General features: G+C 49.5%; 1 protein-coding gene across 1 annotated transcript in view; it reads left to right on the plus strand.

Annotated features, from left to right (window-relative positions):
* Positions 1-112: 112 nt before the first annotated feature.
* ADAMTS10 (ADAM metallopeptidase with thrombospondin type 1 motif 10) overlaps positions 113-21,775 on the plus strand; it is a 47,446-nt gene continuing 25,783 nt past the window's right edge. The window contains exons 1-4 of the mRNA XM_010724868.4: positions 113-530; positions 10,985-11,310; positions 16,144-16,508; positions 21,129-21,288. Of these exons, the coding sequence (XP_010723170.1) occupies positions 11,223-11,310; positions 16,144-16,508; positions 21,129-21,288 (613 nt within the window). The 5' untranslated portion in view covers positions 113-530; positions 10,985-11,222. The remainder of the gene's footprint in view (positions 531-10,984; positions 11,311-16,143; positions 16,509-21,128; positions 21,289-21,775) is intronic.

Consider the following 21,775-nt stretch of genomic DNA (forward strand, 5'->3'; position numbering starts at 1 on the left):
TTTGCTGCTGCCATGGGGCTGCCCAGGAGGATGGCTGCTCCTCGCAGAGCTTTAGCTGATGAGTTTTATACTGCAGCAGCAAGACCTGCCTTCTGCACTGATGTCAGCACTCAGGGCGGGACTTTACAGCCCTGTGGGTTTGGGATTTTTTTTTTTTCTTTGGATAATCCTGGCAAAATTCCTGAGAAAAGTTTTTTTCTTTTTTTTTTTCTTTTTTTTTCTTTTTTTTTTTTTTGAGCAGCCCCTATACATGCTGCCTCCGAGCTGCTCTCTTATTACTGCTCACTTCCTGAAAGGAGACTTTTTAGCAAAGCCTCTAGCTGCAGCTCTGCCTGGGTCTGACAGAAGGAGGTTATTGAGGAAGGCGACATAAACCCTCAGCCTGGAAACTTTCTGACACTCACAGGACTGAGGGGGAGAGAGAAGAGCTTTTGGCCGCAGCTGGGAAAAAAAAAAAACGGAGGAGAAAAAAAAAAAAGAATTAAAAAGGGGGGGAAAAAAAGAAGAAAGAAGGGAGAACGCTAGAGAAGGTAAAACGCTCTTTAAAATAATCTTTCCAGAGAAAACTCTTTGAGGTCGGAGTGGGGTGGTCTGGGGCGGAGGGAATGCGAATGTTCTTTGAAATCAGAACCGTCTCCCTGGAGAAGGAATGAGCCCGAAGAGCGTTGCATGCTGGAAAAACATTTATGAGAATGAAAACCATGTTCACCGTTCTCCAACATTCAGAGTTTCCATAAAAACGCAGGGTTGTGTTTCAAAGCGTCTGCAGACAGCGGCAGTCGGCATCTGCTCACCTCCCCCTTCTCCCTGCGCCGCTCCACTTCTCATTGCTCGGAGCTGCAATCGCATGTTTGCTGCTCTGAAATTGGGTGCTCTTAAAGCAGAGCTGCTGGGGGTGAAGCTCTTAATTCCAGAATTATGGCTGCGGCGGCTGCAGCAGAGCGGTGCGTTCCTCGCTGTCCTCATTCCTGAGGATAAACACAGATTGAGCTCCTCTCCCTTTTGCTCTCCATCTGCAGGAGCGGTGCGGGCGGGGGATTGTAAACCGTCTGACCTGAAAAAGCTGCAAAGTCATTAAGTTGCGTGCATCGTTTGGCCCCGCTGCATGGGCCGTACATGGTCTCTGCTCTGATAGTATTCTAAAGGGTTTTTTAAGGGAGATCAATCCCTCTGAACGTGTTATTTTAGACATCAAAGTAAATATTAGTGATGGTGAAACGCCAGGAGATTATCTCATTAGAGCTGGAGGAGCTGTGCTATAAATAGGAAGGAGTTTATAAAATAACATTGATAAATCTCTACCAGAGAGGGAAAAATCAGGAGGATGAGGCAGGTACTGTGCTTGGTGGCAAAATTCAACATTGCCGACCATTTCGGTCTTGTTTGGGGACTGTTCCACTCAAGTGTGGGCTCATCAGTGGGCTTTTGTTTCCCTGTACTGGTCCACACCAATACCCACGTTGGCTGGAGATGGCTCGGCCACACCAGAGATCTGTTTCTCATTCTATATGTTAATATTACTGTTAGCAGAGCTCGCACGACCGAGCGGTGATAGCAGGAAGAGTTTTGGAGTCTTTGCTCATTTTTTGGTCTCCATCACACTATAGATGGTGGAAGGAGAGATGCTGTGCTGGGCTGCCCAGGTATTCCTTGCAGTGCCGTGCCTGGACTGGCTCAAACCCTCACCCAGTGAAGCTTCCCCCAGTGCTGGGGAGATGGTTCCAGTGTCACGAAATTTCTCCATATAAGGCTCATGCTGGCTGCCTTGGTTGCTCCATCCCATTGTTCTGGGCTGGCCCCACCAGCGGCACCCTCCACTTTCCGTCTCCTATCTATCTGTGAAACCTCCGGTGCCTGTAGGTGCGTCTGCTGTTGCATTCCCCCAGCAGCTGCTCGGTGGTGTGATGGGAAAGGTCCTGTCATCTCCTCTAAATCATGCTTTCCTCAGATAAGGCTTTGGGGCTGAGCTGTTTCCCTTGGCAGAAGAATGCCCTGATAAGCTGGGACTGAATGAGCAATCAGTGGGGCCAAGTGGAACCCTAAGGGTAGGTGTTGCCTGCTCAATGTAAACAGTTTCTACTCGTCATGCAAGAGGCCTTTTAATTACCAACCTGTATGTTATCACAGATGGCTCAAGGCCACCCAATGTGCGTATCACATGCAGTGCTGATCCAGAGTCTGCATGGGCTATGCTGCCCAAGGAGCATCTGCATGGAGGGCTTTCAGTTCAGGTTGCCTCAGGCCCACCCAGGGGGTGGTTCTGTTGGAGCGTTCATCTCAAGCTTATCTGAAACCCCCAACTCCAAAAACCACTTTTCTTGCCAAGTTTCCAGCAATTAGTTCTTTCGAAGCCAAAAACACCGCAGGATGTGTTTGTCACGTCCTGTCCTGCCTAGATCTCAAGTTAACACAAATTAACTTAAAACAAACAGAATTTGGACCAAATTTGTCAAGTTTTCAGAAACAATTCCCTCGTGCTTAGGATGATGTCAGCTCAGATGTGCTGAAGATATGTAAGTCAAAAAATCTTTGCTTGACCCCACTGCCTGTAGGAAATGTTTGCAGGGCAAGGAGTCGCAGCCATTTCCTGGGAATCTGCAAGGAGGTCAGATCCCACGTGCAGCTCTTGCAGGGTGAGAAACAGCAAACCACCAGCCTGGGTACGGATTCACTTTTCAACACCAAAGGAAGTTTTGTAAAGGAATAACATCAGGCAAATCTTCCTATCTCGGTTACTGGGAGTGCCTTAAATCAAGTCTGCAACCAATTCCAGCGTTGGATGACTCTCCAGTGAGAAACTGTGCCAAAATAGTTTTGCTCCATCTGACTTCAGTGGAGCAATGTCAGTGGCACATGCTAAGTGCAGGGTGTCCATTCAGCTGCTCTGCTGCTCTCCTGCCTTCTGTATTTGCCCTGGCTGGGAAAAGACGCGCTCGGGATGTGCCATGGTCGTGTATTCGGTGTGTCTGCATTCCTTTCTATCATCCTGGACCACCATTGCTGCTATTGTTTTCTACTCTTCCATTGTAGCTCCATTTTTAGGGAGTCCAAATTAATTCCTGTGCACTTCCAGACATCCCTTTGAACTCAGTTATTCATAGATCCTAGTTCCAGTTGGATCTGAGGGTAAAATACTGGCTCCCAACTATGGGAATTGTGCCACTGACCTCAGCAGCGCCCAAGACTTCACCCCAAAGTGACTTCAGTCAAAACCACCATGGAATCACTGCTTCATCCCTATCAGGTTTAGCATCTCCTTACTCCTGCTGCAGTTGGGCACAGATAAGTGTGCCAGATGGCCTTTGGGCTGCAGCCTCTTCCTTAGGAAGCCACATATGCTCATGAGACGGCACGTTCTGTTGCACTGTGCCATACCCCACCAAATCCAAACCATCTGGGCCATATGTTTCCCTAAACAGAGAACCTGGAGGTGGAGAAAAGGAACATATAAACTCTCTGGACAAGATCTCTTGGAGCTTGTACATGAGATTCAGAGACTGGAAGTGAGCTGCAGATCTTCTGGAGCTATGAGGGCTGGAGATAGACCACATCCCAGTGTAGTCTTCAAGAGCTCATCCTGCTGCAGAGTTCCCACAGTGTTCCTCTATGGGAATGTGTCCTGCGGTCTGTGGGTGCTGTCATTGTCACAGTGTCTTGTACAAAGAGGGGGGCCTATGCTCAGCTGGTCTCCCCTCAGATCCCTCTGTGTTACCAGATGCAGCTGCTTCTCTCATTTCCTGGGAGAAGAGCCTGGTCCAGGCTGATCTTTCTGCTTCAGTGCCTCTCCGTGCAGCTCACTGCACTTCCCCAGGCCACTTCTGAGTGTGATCCCATGGGACAGCCTGTGTTTCGTGATCCAAACCTGACCTACTGTCGGTTATCCCTGTTCTGAGTGGGGGTGGGATGTCAGTGTGTCCCTTCCAACTGCAGTCATCCTTTGTTCCAAAGTGGCAGGACCAAACATAAAACCAAATACAAAACCGTGAATGCATGGCATACCCAGATTTGTTGGTGGAGCACGACAGCACGCAGGCAGCATCACAGGGGGCATGTGGGTGACCTGCACATAACAGTGGTGACATCCACCCATGTGGGTTGCCCAACTGTGCGTGAACACTGGCAGTCCCAGCCTTGTGCATGTGGCCATCACATGTGTTCTTACACGTGTGGTATCTGCGTGTAATTGGCAAGGGTGTCATGCAGTAGGCAAAGTGAACTTCTTTTAACGACTGCTCAGCCGTCTTTTTACTTCTGCTGTTCTGTCCGTGGCTGAAGCCAGCAAGGAGAGTGGTGGCAGGGGGCCAGCAAGTCTGGGTCACATGGAGCAGCTCCAAACCATTGCATAAGTCCGTCTGAAAGCGGACCTGCATGAGAACTGGTAGAGTCGTCTCCTGAAAGCAGAAGTCCAAGGCTATGCTGCTTGGTAGCACCTTGCCTTGGGCTGGTTCAGCAGTATCTGGGCTCAGCCCTGTGGCTTGCACTGCCCCAGGCCCAGCACCCCTCCCTGATGATGCTACGTGCTGGCACTTTTCAAATGCTTTCCTGTTGAGGACCTCCGAGCATTTTACCACACTTGGAGAATTGCAGTGACCCCAGCTTTCCAGATAGGGCCAGATCCTTATGTAACAGAGAGATAGGATTTCCAGAAAGCAGAGCAGTCGGTGTCAGAGGGAAGCTGGGGCTCCCAACTCTCCACTCCTGTGCCTTCGCTTTGTACTGGGTTCCTTTTGCCCCTTTGCTGGTGGAGTTAATAATCCCACTGGATTTTGGAGCGAGCAAGGGGGCAGTTCATCCCTTTCCTCACTAAGATTGCCCTGAATAGACTTGACTGTAAAACAATTCTTGTGTTTAAAAAAAAAAAAAAAAAAAAAAAAACACTCCCACACAGTACTGGAGAGAGCCCAAAACCCTATGAAGCTTTGCTTGTACAAAGGGATGGAGGGTGTGCCCAGTTTGAGCACGGCAGGGCCTGGCGCAGCACAGAGCAGGGGCAGAAGGAAGGCAGTGAGGGTATCCCCAGCCCTGCAGTGCTGCAGTGGGATGGAGACGTGGGTTTGTACCCCTCACTGCTTGGGTTCAGCCTGACTGCTGCAGAGTCAGTCTGCATCCTGGCACTGCTGGTGGACACCTTTGGATGGGATTTGGTCTCATTTTAACGCCACAAAATCAGATTTCCTTAGCCGGGCAAACTCCAAATGTGGCCCCAAATGTGGGGATTGGTGCCTGCAAAGGATCGAGTGGGGTGTGCTGTGATGGTGTGCTGTGGGTGCCCCGGGCCAGTGGAAACGGGACAGACAAAGTTCTCTCTCTGCCGTGCAGTGGAGCACAGGGATGGATGCAAGTGGATCTGAAGGGGTTGCTGCAGAGCTGAGCACTGACCATCCCATGGCTGCAAGCTGCTGTTTTCTGGTGAATGATGATAACTGCGTGTTTGTTTCGAATTCTTTGCCTGCCATGCCCCCAGAGAGGCCCATCTTGGAGCTGATTGAGTTCAAGATCTTGTTTTCAGTTCTGCAGATCTGTGACTTTAACCCATTTTTCCCATTCTGCCCAGTGGTCCTAGCAGTGAACTGACAGCTAACACTGATTTCTCTGTTTTTAACCCATAACTTTATTCCAGAGCTGAGGAATGACTCCCCAGTGGAAACCCTGTCATGCTGGCAGGCTGACTGCAAAACAATTTCTGCCATCTGCAAATCAGCAAGTTTCTAACCGAACAATCCCTGCAAATATTTGTTGGGAACATCAGGGCAGCCTCTCGTTCAGGGCCAGGAGGTGTCAGGAAGCTCTGCACCCTCCCACGTGCTCAGCATCCCGCTGCAGGATATGCAGCAGGCAGAGTGGGAGCAATGCTTTTTGCTCCGTCCTACAGGACGTGCAGGGACCTGCTGGGTAATGGGAGATGGCTGCACACCATGGGAAGTCATCCTGACACTGAGGAGAAAACAGGCAGCAGCCAGGAGGGAAGAATCTGTGGATTTCAACAGTTTGGGGTGTGCAGAGCCCAAGGAGATCAAGGGAGGTAGAAAAGACTAGAGGTGATTTGGGGACATGACAGAAGGAGATATCCTCTCTGGCCACACTGTGCAAATAGTCCCATCTGTGCCCAGCTGTAGGGGCTGAGCCGTGACTTTGTGCTGCAGCACTGCCTGGCAGATGCTGCATTTTCCTCCTGTGTGGACCAAGAAGCTGCTGAATTAGGCTTGCAGGTGACCCTAGATTGCAAAAAGGCAACTAATTTTCTTTGAAGACACTGAGTTTTGTTATAGTTTTTTTCTATATCTGGCTGGAGACATCTGACCACATGCATTCTTACACCAAAATGGTTGATCTGGGTAACATGGGGAGGCTTTTTTCTGTCTGCTTTGGAATGCAAGGAGAAGATATCATATGGCCCTGTTTCCCCTCTTCTCTGCAGGATGGCCCCATGCAGATGCTGCTCGCCCTTGAGCAGACCCATGGATGCCATGGAGTTGTGCCATGAATCTCTTGTTCCCCTTCACCACACACACAGGGAGCCAAGCACCTGGGTCACCTCTGATGAAGGTCCCTGTGGTCATGGAGCAAGAAGCTGGCCTGTGGTGAGGGGCCACACAAAATGGCCAACCACACAATAGGGGCTAAAGTAGAAAATTAGAATCACAGCACAGAGCTTTGGCACTGGGAGAGACCTCAAGGTGGGTTCCTTTCTGGTAAATGGGGATTGCTGCAGGGTCAGCTGCAAGCAATGCAGCAAGGAGACCCAGGCAAAGCTGCCTAGCAAAGCTCAGCAGGGCTTTTAAAGCGTTCCAATCCTCAATTAAATAATTTCCTCTGCACTTGCACTTTATCTGAGCCACCTGTGTGTGCTCACACTTGTAGGCATCTGGAGATGGGGATGGTGTTCTGGGTATCTCCGTTTGCTGTCCTCAGCAGCACTCAGCTTTGCAGGTTATAAGTGGCAGGGACATGGTGGTTTGTATTAGGCCATGTCCCCCGAGCAGAGCAGCATAGGTTGAAGTCGGGACAGTCGGTGGAGACCACACGGAGTTCTGCTCCTGCCCTGCGGCAGTATTTGCAGTACAGATTTCAGCCAAGGGTTTCCAGCCAAAACTTGCGGGCCTCCGTGAAGCAGCAAGAGCAGGTGAAAAGAGGGTTGTTTTTATGGAAAACCTGGCCATTTGGGGATCAAATTCCATGAGCTACAGGCACTGTGAAGTCCACATGAGTGGTGGGCATGCCTGAGGGGTCTTTGCATTTGTGGGGCCACATATTGCAGGTGGTTGTGCTTCTTGCAGGGCGTGTGATGCTATGGTGGTGGTTGGGTTGGGGCTGCAGCAGGGCACGCTACGGAATGTGGCATCACATGCTCAGTGTGGATGGGAAGTGCCATTAGTCCTGTTTTACAGCAAACACCAGATCCACAGAAGCACAGGGCTTGGGGACAGTGAGTGCCCGGGGATCAGAGTGTTTTGAGCTTAGAATGCCTTGCCCAAAGTGATGCAAGATGTAGGTAAAGGAGCCAAGTCAGATACATCCCATGTTAGCCCCTCACCCTGGGACTATCCCTCCTATGAACACTGTGTGCTGTTGTCAATGCACAGCAGCTTTCATTCATTCGTTAATGCTGTCACTGATAGCGGAGCTCAGAATCATTCTGCTGGGTGAAGCCGACTCACAGCCCTGCTCTCACTGCACGCTGGGGAGGATGTGTTGGTGGAAGGGCTGGAGAGGGGAAGGGGGTGCACTGCAAGTATTTCCTCCCACTGGGGAATGCTGGAAGCAGAGATCTGTGTTTGTATTTATTTCTCTCTCAAAAAGGGAAAAGGACACCTGAGCTCATCATTTGCAAAAGTTGGATGAGAAACCTGGAACCCGCCAGGCCCTGCATCTTTAAAAGCATTTAAATTCCTCTTTTCTGCACTAGGAGGCACCTTGAACCTTCCTCTTGGCCCTGACCGGGGCCCATCTGCTTCCTATTACCTTCCCATAAAGCTGCCTCACCAGCCAAAAAGCCAGGCTTTCAGGGAATTCTGTCTGCAGCCCCGATGTTGAAATTAGTAACAGTTGTCATCTGTTTTTCTTTTTTCTCTTTTCTTTCTTCCAGCTTGAATTTTAACCCCCCTGCTTCCTTCCCCCCTTTTTTGAGTTGTTTTTGGTGTCGGAAGAGGAAACCTTGAGCCCAGCCACCGGCTCAAGCCTCATCACCTCTCTGCTCTGTGTCCCCGCTGTCCCCAGGGCAGGCAGCAGCTCGGCGTGCCGGCAGCTCAGCCCACGGGTTCACGCAGTGAAGCCACCTTGGCAATGGGAGCAGGGAGCGTCAGCCGCTTGCGGGGCCCCTGCCAAGGACAACGAATTCCTTGGGAAGGAGCAAATCACAACCGGCCCAAGCGAGGGAGGCACGAGACCGGGAGAGGTGACCCCACAGCCTGGGCCTCATTCAGTTACAGCCGGTCCGTCCCAATACAAGGCCATTGGGTCCCCCAGAGTGTCTGATCGCTGCCCTTCGGGAAGCAAAATGTGAAAAGTGAGGTTATGGAAAACTTTGTACATGCTGAAGACACCACGGAGAATTTGTCCTTGCTGCTTACTTGCTCTCTCTTCTGTGTTTTGGGTCTGTCTCGTGCGTGGCACAGCCTCCTTGGGGTCTTGGATGTCAGTGGGATGTGTGTTCCCTTTGCTGTGTGTAGGAATCGGAGCAGGAGCCCTTCCCCCCCAGCAGCTTACGGGAACGTTGCAGCTGTAATTCCGAACACGTGGCGCTCGGACCGGAGCTCCTTCCCGAGGTCAGGGGGCTGCGGGCTCCCAGCGCTCGGGGCTGGGGGCTGTGCAGGGTGGGCAGAGGGGAGGAGAGGTTGCTGCTGCCCTTCGGGGTCGTGGGGAGGAGGTAGGACAGGAAATAATGACATCCTGGAGGAAGCTAGTTCGACAGCTGAAAAACACAAAAAATGAGTAGTAGAAAGCCCAGGAGAAAATACACTTCAGCTGAGCGGCTTTCTGTCCGCAGACCTTGGAGTGGTGACAGAATTGGAGAGCTGGAATCTCAAGCTTTAATAGATTCTGAAAAATGCTGACTTAGGAGAGCGCTGCAGCACGCCGGGCTTTGGTTTCGCCTTCTGCTTTTCTCAGTTTGCTTCCTGCAGGGAGCGGGGGACGAGCCAGCCTGCACTACTGCTGCCCTCGCCTTGCCCTCCCTGCAGGGGACATGGCAGGGGACAGCCTGCACTGAGCGGCTGTGATCTCAGAGACCTGCAATACTCACATCAGCATCTCCATGTCGTGGTGGCTGAGGGCAGAAAGCCCTGCCAAGCCTCCCGCCTTTGCTTCCTGCTTCCATGTGTTGAGCAAAAGCAGCTCGAGAGAGGATTTAGAGGGTAGATCTCCACTTGGTTCTTGTGGTTGATGATGGTTTGTGCAGTCTTTGAGGCAGTGGCTGTGGGTCTCCTGCTCTGGAGTGACCAGCCCAAGGCACCGCTGATGGCCATTTGTGACTGTAAATCAACAGATATAAATCTTAACATTTAAACTTCGGAGCTCAGAATTGTGACTTAGTGACTTAAGACGCACAGTTAATCCTCCCAACATTTTCATCTGGTAGAGAAATACAATTAACTTCTTTAGATTAATTACTGGAGCAGGAATCATCTCTGATTTATTCTCATGCCTTACCTGTGCATTCAGGAGCATCGTTCTATTGGAGTACCACCAGCAGCATATCAAAGATGGGAGAGCAGAACTAGGAGTAAGTTACAGACTCCCTTGAGGGCAAGAGGTGAAGAGGTCTATGAGGAGGGATGGAGGCTCTCCTGCCTGCAGCCTGGCTGGTAGTTAGCCATTGCTTTTCAAAATCCACCAGAACAGAGTGAGGCAGTGGTTGATAACATTATTCCAAGCGTTTCCTTGCTGGGATGACCACACAGAGGCCGTTGCCTTGGTACCTTTGCAAAACCCACCATCCTTCCATCTCCTTGTGCATGTTCCCACGTGCACCTTTCTTGAGCCTATCCCGTGATGCTCAGGTTCTGAAGCTGCTGTGGAGCTGAAGCCAGGCTTTGGGATGGGCTCATCCATTGCTTCTCTGCAGTGCTCTGTGGAAACATCTGTCTTGTGCTCAGTGGCTTCTCCCAGGCAGAGCATTGCTCTTCGGATACTTGGGATTCTCCAGGCAGGAGATATGTGCCATATTCATTGCATACGTCATTTGATCGCTGGATAGAAATGAAAACCACAGGCTTTATGCAACTCTCCAGCTCTATGTGAGTTCTGTATAATTGCCTCAGACTGAGTGGAAATGATCTGCAAGCCAAAAACCTTTCACTGAAGCAATTAGCAAATCATTTTAAATAACAAATACAATTGGAATCTCATGATCCATTTATGGATGAAGCTGAGGGTAAGGGTGAGTTCACTGAATGGGTTCTTTGTTTTGAATCACTTTTCTAGGTTTAGCTAATGTTCTCAGAGAGCAAGTGCTCTTCTCTCAATGCAGTGATGATCATTAAAGTGTGTTCTGAAGCCAGGGAAATTGAAATTGGGGTTTAGATCACTTCTTGCTACCACCCTTAATGCTTTCATTTTGTATTTTCCTTTTTAAGAAATCAGGTAACTAAGATCAGGTAACCATTCATTCTTCCTTGTGGGCGTTGTGGGCATTGGCAGCAGGACAAAAGGTTCCCATTTATTTTGAGCCTCCTTTCCTCCTGCAGTGTAAGGCAGACACTGTCCCCTCATCCCACTTCACACTGCTGGAGTGTTGCAAGGCTATACCGAGCAGAGTGCTCAGACAGCAGGATAACTTGGCTTTCTGATGCTGTGAACTGACTTGGTTAATTGCATTTGCATTTTCTTCCCATTCTTTTCTTGCCTTCCTTTCTCTTTCTTTCCATTTCTCTTAAGCTCGTTGCTCTTAAAATCCTGGATTTTCTTGTTGCACTGTTTTCTCCCTCACATCCTTCTATTCCGTCCCCTCTCCTTTCCTATTCATTTGTCACTCTTTCTTCTGCAGGGGCAATGCCACCAAGAACCTTTGACTCCAATTAGCCCATGTTGGCTCCAATTGCGCCTGGGCACAGCTGCTGCAAAGCCACTGTCGGCCTTGCTGCTTTGGGGAGTGGCTGAGGATGCCTGTGGAGGAACCAAGGACTCCTGTCTCTACATAAGCGGTGGCCGAGAGAGAGACATGTGGGGACAGCAGCCTTCCAGCCGGTACAATATTCCCTGCACTGAGACAAGCGTCGCTAACTATGGCCATCGCTTGGAGGCTTCTCATATGGACTGTCACCTTCACCACCACCGTCTGCAGTTTTCGGGGTTACATGTTCCAGTCTCAAGGTAGGAAGCGGGGAGGGAGCTGGATCTGCCTGACCCCAAGAGAGGCATTAGGGTGATGTTGTGCTGGGGAGGGGGTGGAAGCAGCCTGACCTCTGCTCTGCTGCGTGTACTGCAGCCGGACGCCTACTGCTGCTCTTGCAGGTGTTTTCCTTTGACCTATAAGGAAAGGATGTGTTTTGCTCCCAAATGTTATGCTCCTTGACTTTTTGTGGAATTCCAAGTCATTGGGTCTTGTGTAGGATGGCGGCCACGTAGAGGCTTAGGAGGCAGAAGGGCTCATGGTAGCAATGCCTTCTCACTCAGCTGCAGTGAAACATCTTTGTGTAAGTAGAGGCTTTGCTGCACGTAGGAGGTATGTGTGCTTTGCACATGCAGAGGTGGAAGTCTCTGCTGGAGGCACAAGTGTTTTACATAGCTATGGCCTGGATGGGCATGTGCTGCTGGAGGAGCAGTTTGAAGTGTGCATACATGTTTTTCTAAGTGCTACTGTTAGTAAATGCTCAGATCTGCTCAAACATGGGCATTCTGTACGTGTCTTACATGTCTGCATGTTCCTGTTGAATCTGTGTTTAAACATAGGGCTGCACATGTAAGTTATTGCAAGGAAAGCAGAATGTGTGTGTCCTGCACATTGGTAGCTTTGTATCATTGGACATGATTTTATTCCATGTTAGGAGTGAATGTTAGGTGGGCAACACTGTGCTGAGCCCTGAGTGCCAATGCAGCGTGGATGGATTATGCAGGGTAGTTAAATTGCCGATACTAATTTGCTTTTGTGACCATTTCTTAAGAGACAGTATGAATACTACCATCAGATGCTAGGGATAAGGAGAAGGCTGTGAAACTGGACATTTATCCATACAGGGGGTTAATATCCAATCATAATTTTCTATGCCCAGTGTGACAAAGTTAAATGCAGGAGGGCGAAGTCAGTGGTAAGCCCAGGGTAATACAGTGTCATCCAGTTGTGGTTACAATGACGCTGGGTTATCTTGTGAATCCGAACTGGAAAGAAGCACAGAGGGAACCCAAAGCCATGTACTGTCTGGTTCTGAGCACCATCTTGTTGGGGCACTGGGTAAAATACAATGCAGTCAGCTGCAGAGCTGTGTGCCGTGCAGGCGCTGTGCAACGTGCACCATTATACGGGGAGATTTTCTTTAATCTGAAATAAACGCAGTTTCTGGTCCTTCCAGCCAAAGCCTCTGGCAGTGCCTGTTGGGACTGTTCTGGGCCTCCTGCGTCTGTCAGCTCGCACCTCCCTCCATCTGCACCGCTGTGCTCACAGCACTAGCGACGCTCTGATGGTGGCTTTGCTGCCAGATCACCTTCATCCAGACTCAGAGCAGCCCTGATCCTCTTTGCTCACCAACGACACACCTCAGCCTGAGCCCCTGGTCTTGCTGTATGTCTGTGCTATCCTAGATCTGAAGCAGGGTTGGGCAGTGGGCTGGGCTCAGCCCCGCCGGTGCCAGGGCTTGCAGCCAATCTCCTCCCCAACCCATGGGTCAGGCTGCCCCATGGGCCCCTCTCACTGTCAGAGTGCTTTTTTAGGCTCCTTGCACCCCAAACAAACAGTGTCAGGCTGCTAGCAGTGCTCAACACTTCTCTTCACGCTGCTGAGGTAGTAAGTACATAATCCTCACAACACTCTTTCAAGAGGGTGAGACACTGCTATCTTCTCTTAGCGGTTGGAGGCATGGAGATTAAAGGCCAACGTTTTCAACAAGCCGCTGATTTTGGCCAGAGCAATTTGCCCAGGCAGTCCAGCAAGCCAGCGATGCAGCAGGATTCACGTGCCTCAAGCGCAGGCTCCAGATCAGTGTATTTATTTTATGCAGGGAAAAGATTAAGGTATTACAGTCATAAGCTGTAATTTTGTATGTGGGAAACAGCAGCCCAACGTTGAAGGCCTCTACATGTCAGCAGAGATGTAACGAGATTCAGAAGGTAAACAACATCTCGTGTAAACTCAGGCTGTGGTTTTGAACAATGCAGGGAATTGCAGCTGGGGTGGTTGAGTGTTGATTCGGCACATAGCCTCTGTTGCTCAATGGTTTTTCATCAAAAGGCTTTTTTTTCCTAGTGCCTTATTTTAATCTTAGTGATAGATTCCCTGTTTTACAGGACATGAGGTGAGGGTAATCTCACTGCTCCAGGCTTGCATACCACTCGATGGACCCACGGAATATGTGTTGAGACTGCTGCAGTTCCAGGGCAGCTTGAGGCCACAAATCCCAGAGTGTTTTCCCAAATCATCCTTTATAAATTGTGTCTGGGCTGCAGCTGGGGCTCCTCTTTGCTCTGGTGACAAGATGAGAGCAAACATCTGCTTCCTTTTCATCCTTTAAGTGGCTCTGTAATGACAGAGGCAGTGATGAGAGCATATAAGGAGGGAACAAAATCCTCCCTCCTTGGCTTTCACCTCTGCTCTCCTTTTTGTTTACCTTACCCCCTACCTTCTCTGGGCTTCTGCTTCCCCTTCTGCATGTCCTTGTCCCCGTCAGGAGTGGGGCAGCTCTCCTCACCTCTATCTCTGACTCCACAATCTCTCCTTTCCCCCCGGGTGCCCAGCACTGGGCAGGCTTTCCTGCAAGAAAGGCTTTTTATAGTATCTCTTCTGAAGCAGTGTGACAGCTCTCTGGAAACACCAGGCTGCTTATCACCAGTGCAAACCTGTCTGATAAGCAGATGCAATACTGTACATTTCAAGCCAAGACCTATTAATACAGCATGAAGTGGCTGAGGGGTCAGAGGGATCATGATGGCTTTTCAGGAAGGAAGGAAGGAAGGAAGGGTCAAGCAGAGCTTTTATTGATGTTGGGAACTCCTTAATGAATTGTAGCATGGAGGACAGTGTGACCAAGTCAGCTGTTGGGTGGACATGAAGTGAGTGCGTAGGCTAGGGAGTAAAAGATGCCTATCTCTTAGACCTTCATCTAATCTTTTATTTTTTTTAGAGGAGAGGAAAGAACCAGTTGTAACGCTGGATGAAGACACTGTTGTCTTCCTTATGTCGAAAGTTTCATTATTTCTTCTTTTTCCCACTCTAAAGCATCCATCCCAAAAGCATCCATATGATGTAGGGCACTATTCTCAGCTCTATCCCGTGTATCATTTGCGTGGTGACATCCCTGAGGATGCATAGTGTCCAGCACAAAACAAGAGCAGACTGTCACACACAGCCTGAGCCCCAAATCCTGACCACTATTCCCTCCTGAATGAACCTTGTAGGTCAGGATCGGGGTCCCAGTCTCTTTCTAGACACTGGGTGCACAGATCTCCTTCCAAGACCAAATCTCCTAGTTTGCTACCCACGTGGACTGCAGAAAGGGAAAAACAAGACACTTCTGATAGCAAGTTTTTCCACACCCAAGGTCATTGCTTAAAAACAAGTAGTCATATTTGTTTGCCTGGCTGCATCACACACAAGGCGGTGTGATGCAGGGGAAGCTGGAGCACAGGAAGTTAGCAACCTAATAGTTCCTTCTGGCTTGTTCAGCCAAGGGAGAGGTGCCAGAAGAGCTTACGGCTTGGAAGGTTGGGAGCTAACCCCTAAACCAAGCTGGTGTGAAGGACCATCCCATCAGTTGTGGCCAAGGAAACCACTCGGTCAAGCTCCCACACTGGAAAACATGCTAGAGGGAAAGGAAACTTTCCAGTGCTGCCATGTGGTAAGAGTGTAATTTGGAGTTCAAATTTATGATGGCTGGGAAGGCTTTGAAGATGGGTGCTGTGGAGCCAGGCAAAATGCACCCACCCCACAGCAGCCTGGCCTCACAAAACAGCTACACATAGAATGCAGGAAGCACAGTGATGTTCTTCCAGCATGAAGAGGGCAGATCCTCTCCCACTCAATGAGCAAATCTCCAACCCTTGGGCTTAACAAAAAAAGTGCAACGAGTGGAGAGCTATCCTATTCAGTGTGTGATTTTTTTTGTGTCTTCTGCTGAAGCCTCCAGTCTTGAGGCTGCCAGATATAGCTAGACCTCTGCTCAGACCCACTCTGTAGACATTTTGCTAAAAAAAACCATGAGATTTCTGTAGAGGTTGCAGAGTGCCAATTTCTTTGACAGCCAGAAGCGCTTTGCAAGTGCAGTCAGACGCTTCGGATGGTGACCTTGTCAAAGTACATTTCCTAAGTGGTACGAGACATCCTCAAAAGCTCAAGAGCCCCAAGAGGAGGTGCTAAGCCAAGGGCACTGTAGCTGGTGAGCTGTGATGGTGCAATAGATACAGGCTGGTTGGAGACTCAGATTTTGCTGCCTTTTCAGCACAGCTGGGGAGTTCTGGGCACCCAATGTGTTGATTGCAAGAACACCGTCTTGGTGCATCTTAGGAGGATGCCTCATACCTAATGTATTAATGCAGCTGTGATCATGGTTTACATTCTGTATGCTGGAAGTCCTAGAGAATCCCAAGGATCACGCAGCCTGAACAGAGAAGATAATCCAGGTATCATATTCCTGCTGTGCTATAGTTTGAAATACCTTATCTTTCTGCTTATCTTTGTTTTAGATGTCTCTTGCAAGCTGTCACAAGTGAGCTTGGTCCCTCCATCAGGCTGGAGGGAAGCCACGTGGCTACTCTGATGCCACAAGCAGCTGAAAAGTCCTAGAGGGCTGCAAGGGGCTGAGCACTGAGCTTTTGTCCTTCTGATGCATGTTTTGTTTGCAGGAGGTGGGTGTGAGACTGCTGGAAGCACAATGGCTACGTGACAGAATTCCCAGGGTCAGGATCCTGCCCTGGCTGTGACTCTGTGCTGAAACTGTTGGGTGTTTTGCTATGACTCTTGGCAGAATGTTATTCCTACTTTTTGCTTTTCCTCCCCAGAGGAGTTTCTTTCCAGCCTCGATCACTATGAAATTGCATTCCCCATCCAAGTGGACCAAAACGGGGACTTCCTCACCTTTGACATGAGGAGCCAGCTGAAGCAACGCCCTCGGCGCAGTCTGGGCTCCTTGCCCTACGAGCCATCGGAGCAGCAGGTTTTCTACAAAGTCTCTGCCCATCGAACCCAGTTCCTCCTCAACTTGACACTGCACTCCAACCTGCTGGCTGAGCACTTCACAGTCGAATACTGGAAGCGAGATGGTGTGGACTGGCAGCATGATTTCCATGAGGATTGCCACTATGCGGGCCACCTGCAGGATCAGTACCTGAACTCAAAGGTCGCCATCAGCAACTGCAATGGACTGGTGAGTCCCCTCATTTTGCTCATCCAAGAGCCACACTGACAACCAGAGCTACCCATGAAGCGGAACAGATTGAAGCTTCTTTGGTATTTGGTGTAGAAATTCTGTTTGGGTTCCAGCAGATGGATTCATGGTGGAAAGGCCTGAGATCAGTGTTAAAATATAACGCTGCAAAGTGGCAGCAAAAGTCAGCTGAGAGTGAAGGTGTGTTTCCTTATCATATTTGTGATCCATGTTGAGATCCAGTTCCTACCAAAGTCAGTTAGAATTTTTCCATTGATTTTAACTGGCATGGAATAATCCAAGCTTTAGACCGTTGTTACAGTTCCCACAGAACTCCCACAGAACTTCCAACAGTAGCAGCAATAGATGTATTTTATATATAGTACTGGCAAGGATGAACTACAGCAGGATAGAAGTTTCATGTCACAACCGAGAGCATCAGAAAGTGCTTTCAGTTCCTTGTAACTGCACATCCATTCCTGGGGTTGCTTGTCCCCTCTGCTCAGATTCCAGGAGCTGAAAACGTAGTTTCTTGAGGGGAAAAAACTTGAGGTATAATCAGTATTTTTCAATATAAAGAGAGAATACCAAGTGGGGACAAGATGGCATGCCTCAAATCAGCAAAGCTGCTTCAGAGGAGGAGGAAATGACCTGTTCTGCATGTTCCCAACAGCTAGGATTAGACATCATGGTCTTAAATTTATCAGGAAAGCTTAATGGTAGATGGTAGTACTAAGGATGGCTGAGGTTTCTTGAAGAGTGCATGCCTCAACATCATTGGAGATCTTTACAGACAGGCCAGACAAATGCTTCTCAAAAATACTCTGGGAATGATTCATTAGCTCTTTCAGCACTTGTTAAGGAATTTCATCCTTATTTTTCTGTGATTTTCTGATATTTCTGGCTCACACAGCACATTTCAAGACCTACCAGATGGAGGGATGGAGCAAACATCCCTGTTAGTGAATCCCAAGGATGATGGCTCCCTTGGAGGAGCAACATGTAGAAATAGACTCTCTAGGCCAGATTCATATTTGTGCTGTAGCCCCACCACTTAGCAGCATTCTGGCAGTGTGGAAGAGCTTCCAAATGGGAATGAATTTGCATTTGATTTATTGTTAAATCACATTGCCAGAACAGTGCTGCGGGTTATTAACAGAAATGAGAATCTGACTCATTATATCAGAGAGTCTAATGTTTCCATCTCACAGCCAAAAATCAGAGTTGCATAAATTCTTGGTTCCTGAGTTGGCCTTTTGTTTAGATACGGGACTTCTGCTGAAGTCCTAGATAATTTACTGATGTTCTAAAAAGAAGAGTCAAAGGGTAGCTGAACACTGCTAGCCAGAAGTGATCCAGCGTTAGTCTACCTTGTGCTTCAGAGGGCACCAAGAGCAGAGCAAGCAATGGCCTGGCTGCACTTATGCTGGAATGTTTTAGATGATTTAGCTCTGGAGAGATACCAGGGATTGTCTGGGAAATGCAGCCAGGCACAAAGAGGTACAGGGGGTCATCCAGCAACCTCTCCTTTTTCTGAACTCTGTTCTCCTGTTGTGAAGAGCTACAGGCATCAGCAAGGAGGATCATCAGGCTTCGTGAGGACAACAGGGCCAGGAAATTGGCCAAGGGGAGACTGGTGCCTTTAGCTGCCAGAGTGGGGCTGCACTTCCGCTCGAGCAGACCTGTGTACCCAGAGGTGCTAATCACTTCTGAATGATTAGCAGCCAAACCCTCCTGGCTCCATTCCTGCTGTCCTGCAGCCTCCAGGCAGCACCAGGTCTGCTTAGCAGGGGATAGGTGAGGACAGAAGATCTCAGAGGACTGCTAGTTGATGCAAATGAGGCTGTGTTCTGGTGCAGGCTGGGACCAGTGCTGGTTATGGGGTGCAAAAAAGAAGGGGAAAGGGATGACTCTACAAAAGGTCCCAACACAAAGGCATGAAAATGGGTAATAAGTGTTAAGCCGTGTCCAATTCCAACATCCTTGTACAATTTACGTGTAGCTCTGTAAAATGCATTGTGCTCAAATGCTTGCACCTCAGCTGCCAGTAGGTTCGCTCCCATTGATAGGATGAGAGGTGAGGACCTTAAGCTATGGCAAGGAAGATTTGGGTTGGATATTAGAAACAATTTATTCTCAGAAAGAGTGATGATGCATTGACACAGGCTGTCAGGGAAGTGGTGGGGTCACCGTCCCTGGAGGTGTTTGAGAACCGTGGAGATGTGGTACTGATGGACATGGTCAGTGGGCATGGTGGGAAAGGTTGAGATCATGCTTGGGGATGTGAGAGGTCTTTTCCTCATTCCAATCATTATGATTGGAAAAGACCTCTCACATTCTGTGACTCCAGCCCCGCTGCTATGTCCATGTCCAGCAGGCCTCAGAGCAGGATACAACTCACCCAGGCTTAACTGAGAGCAAAATGGTCAATTTCCCAAAACATCAGAGCCACAAGTTGCCAGCAGGGCCCAGAACAAAGCATCTGGAGCCTGCAGGAGCAGCCCGGGAGGCCTGGGTTCAGCAGAGCTGTGTCTGTACAACAGCCGGAGGGCTCACATCCTCCAGTCAGCAGATCGCAGCTATAGGCATAAACAACCTCAGGAGAGAAATGTGCCTGTCTCTCCTCTTGCGTCAGAGCTCCTCAAAAGCTGCTGTACAGGCTGGTTCTCAGCCCTTGGTGTCTGCTTCCGTCTGCACTGCCCTCCTGAATTCATGGGGAAGACGAGATGTTTGGAGCTGGGCAGATGGCCCCGCTGCCGGGCTGACGTCAGCTGTGAGTGCATGTGAGGGGAGGTGGACGGGCCAAGCTGCAGTGCCTTTCCGAAGCGTGGTTGTAAGCTAATAGAATAAACCATCCCTGCTCTGCAGCTGACCTGGGTGAATCACAGACAGGATATCCAGCTCAGCTCCCCCACAAACCACAGAGATCTCTCTCAGGGCCTCTCACGGCCTGCTTTCAACACGCGTGTGTCACGTCCACCACCCAGACCTCAGCGTTTGGCCTGCGGGGTCAGAGTCCCGTGACAGCAGAGCTTCACTCCTGCAGAGTCACAGGAGCTCTTATATGCCCCAAGGAAGCTGCAGATCACAGTGTCCGGGTGGCTGGGAAGGGCCTTTTCCCAGTAGCTCCTGGTTTGCAGGCAGGATGTGCTCACCCCTCCTGCTGCTCTGCCCCAAGCCGGCAGTGACCTCCTTCTCCCCGTCCCACAATGCCGGCAGCCAGCTGGCTTCGCAGGCCGACACTCAGCTTTCCGCCGCAGCCCTCGCCAGGCTAACCTCACAGTACCTCGCTTGTGTTTGAAAAGGTGGAGCGGAGCCAAGAGCAACAGGGCCTGGTGCAAGAGGAAATCCCCCGGCACTCTGGAGATGGGGACTTCGCCGTGCACACACTGCCCCGATTCAGCTTTTGTAGCAGGGAGGGAGGTGGGGAGACACCCATTGCAGAGGCAGCAACCACCTCGGAGAGGCTCTCCCCGCTTGCCCAGCAGTAATGCTGTTACACGGATGGCTCATTCCATGTTAGGACCTCGAGATGTTTTGCAGAGATCTGCTTCCCCACACCCGTACAGCAGATTCTGTCCCTGTTGTGCCACATGCCATCCTATTGCGTGACATCCCATCACTGGGGATCTGTGCACCCAGAGAGGAAGGATGGCTGGATGATATAAGGCTGAGACTCTGGGTATACTGTAGGTCTGTTTGAGCAAAGCCAGGAAGTTTCGTGCTTTGGTTGCTCACTGGTAAAGTTCAGCTGGTAGAATTCCTCCATTTCTTGGAGGTGAGACTGAATGATGAGTTTCTTAATGTTACTTTAGGGTGAAGGAACCTTTTTTGTTGCCCAAACCTTTTATGTAGAGGCAAAGCTTGCAGCAAGGGTAGGAACAGCCAGAGAAGAGCAGCTGGTGAATTGGGTTGCCCATCCTGCTGGTGGCTTCTCCCGCTTTGTTCATTCAAAGATGGGAGAACGGCAACAAAAAATATATCTGAATAGCTAAATCAAAAAATACAGGAGCAGAAACAAAGTCATCTGATAGAAATGGATGGTTGGAGTGTAAAAGGGGAAGTGGTAGCTGCAGGGAAAGGTTCTGGCAGAAAATCTCAATGAAAATCAGACTTCACATTGCAGAGGTGAAGAAGAATGAAGCCTCTGACCATCCACACTCTTCTGCAGATCTGTGCCTCAGTTTCCCAGCTGGTGTTAAGGTCCTGACCGGCATCCAAAGGCTACTGGGTGAGGTTGAAAAGCAAAGGAGTTGTTCCTGCTGAGTTGTGCTGATACGTGAAGACATGGTACTTAGGATCCCACAGATAGATCTTAATTAGATCTTAATTAGATCAATGTATGGAATAGGAAACAATTTTGCAAGGAATTAGTGTGATTTTGTGAGAACTTCAGTGTGGATGTCCTGAGGCATCCATGAGCAGCTGGCTCAGTTTGCTTTGGTCCATAGCTTTGTATGATTCAGTGTTTGTGCATAAATGAAGGAATCTTGCATGATCTCTCAGCTATTTGTCAGTTCCCAGAAATTCAGGGACTAACCATCAGAACATTTGTTATGAGAAGCCACTAGCACGTCACCCATTTCTCTCCCTACCTCTTCTGTTTCTTTCCTTTCACAGCACGGGGTAATAGTTGCAGATGAGGAGGAATATTTCATCGAACCGCTGAGCCCAGGAGCCAACGTCAGCGCAGGGAATGAGGGCAAGGGCAGCCCCCACGTTGTGTACAAGCGATCATCCCTCCAGTACCCACACATGGATGCAGCCTGCGGCGTGCTAGGTATCTGTGCCCACCAAATGTCTTCAGTCCATCCCAGTGCAGGCTGGGAAAGTCCATGCTTCCCTCTATGGCAAATAGACAAATCCACCCTCTTGTATTTAAGAAAGTTTTATTTATGTATTTACTTTTACCCATGCTAAGCATTTCTGGTGGCCTGGTCTTTGGAATACTCTTGTACTCTCTTTTTCACAGCAGGGCCTTTAGATTTGTAAATAGAGGGTGGAATTGAGGAAAAAATCTCTCTTATTGTTCTTACAAAAATCCTCCCAGATTTGGCCAATTTAGGATTGAGAAATCATACTTCACAAATGCTCAGCCTCTTCCCCGCATGCCTGTGCCCTTCTCATCCTTGCCAGAATTCAGTCCCAGAGCCTGGGTGAAGCCCCTGGCCCCCATGGCACCCAGGCTCTCCAGGTACAGTGCGATTCAGCATCAGAACAGAGGAGGTTGCAGCCAGCTCTCCCCACTGCACAGTAGTACAGTAAGC

This window comes from Meleagris gallopavo, chromosome 30 (assembly GCF_905368555.1).
Source record: "Meleagris gallopavo chromosome 30, MGAL_WU_HG_1.1, whole genome shotgun sequence".
Taxonomy (NCBI): domain Eukaryota; kingdom Metazoa; phylum Chordata; class Aves; order Galliformes; family Phasianidae; genus Meleagris; species Meleagris gallopavo.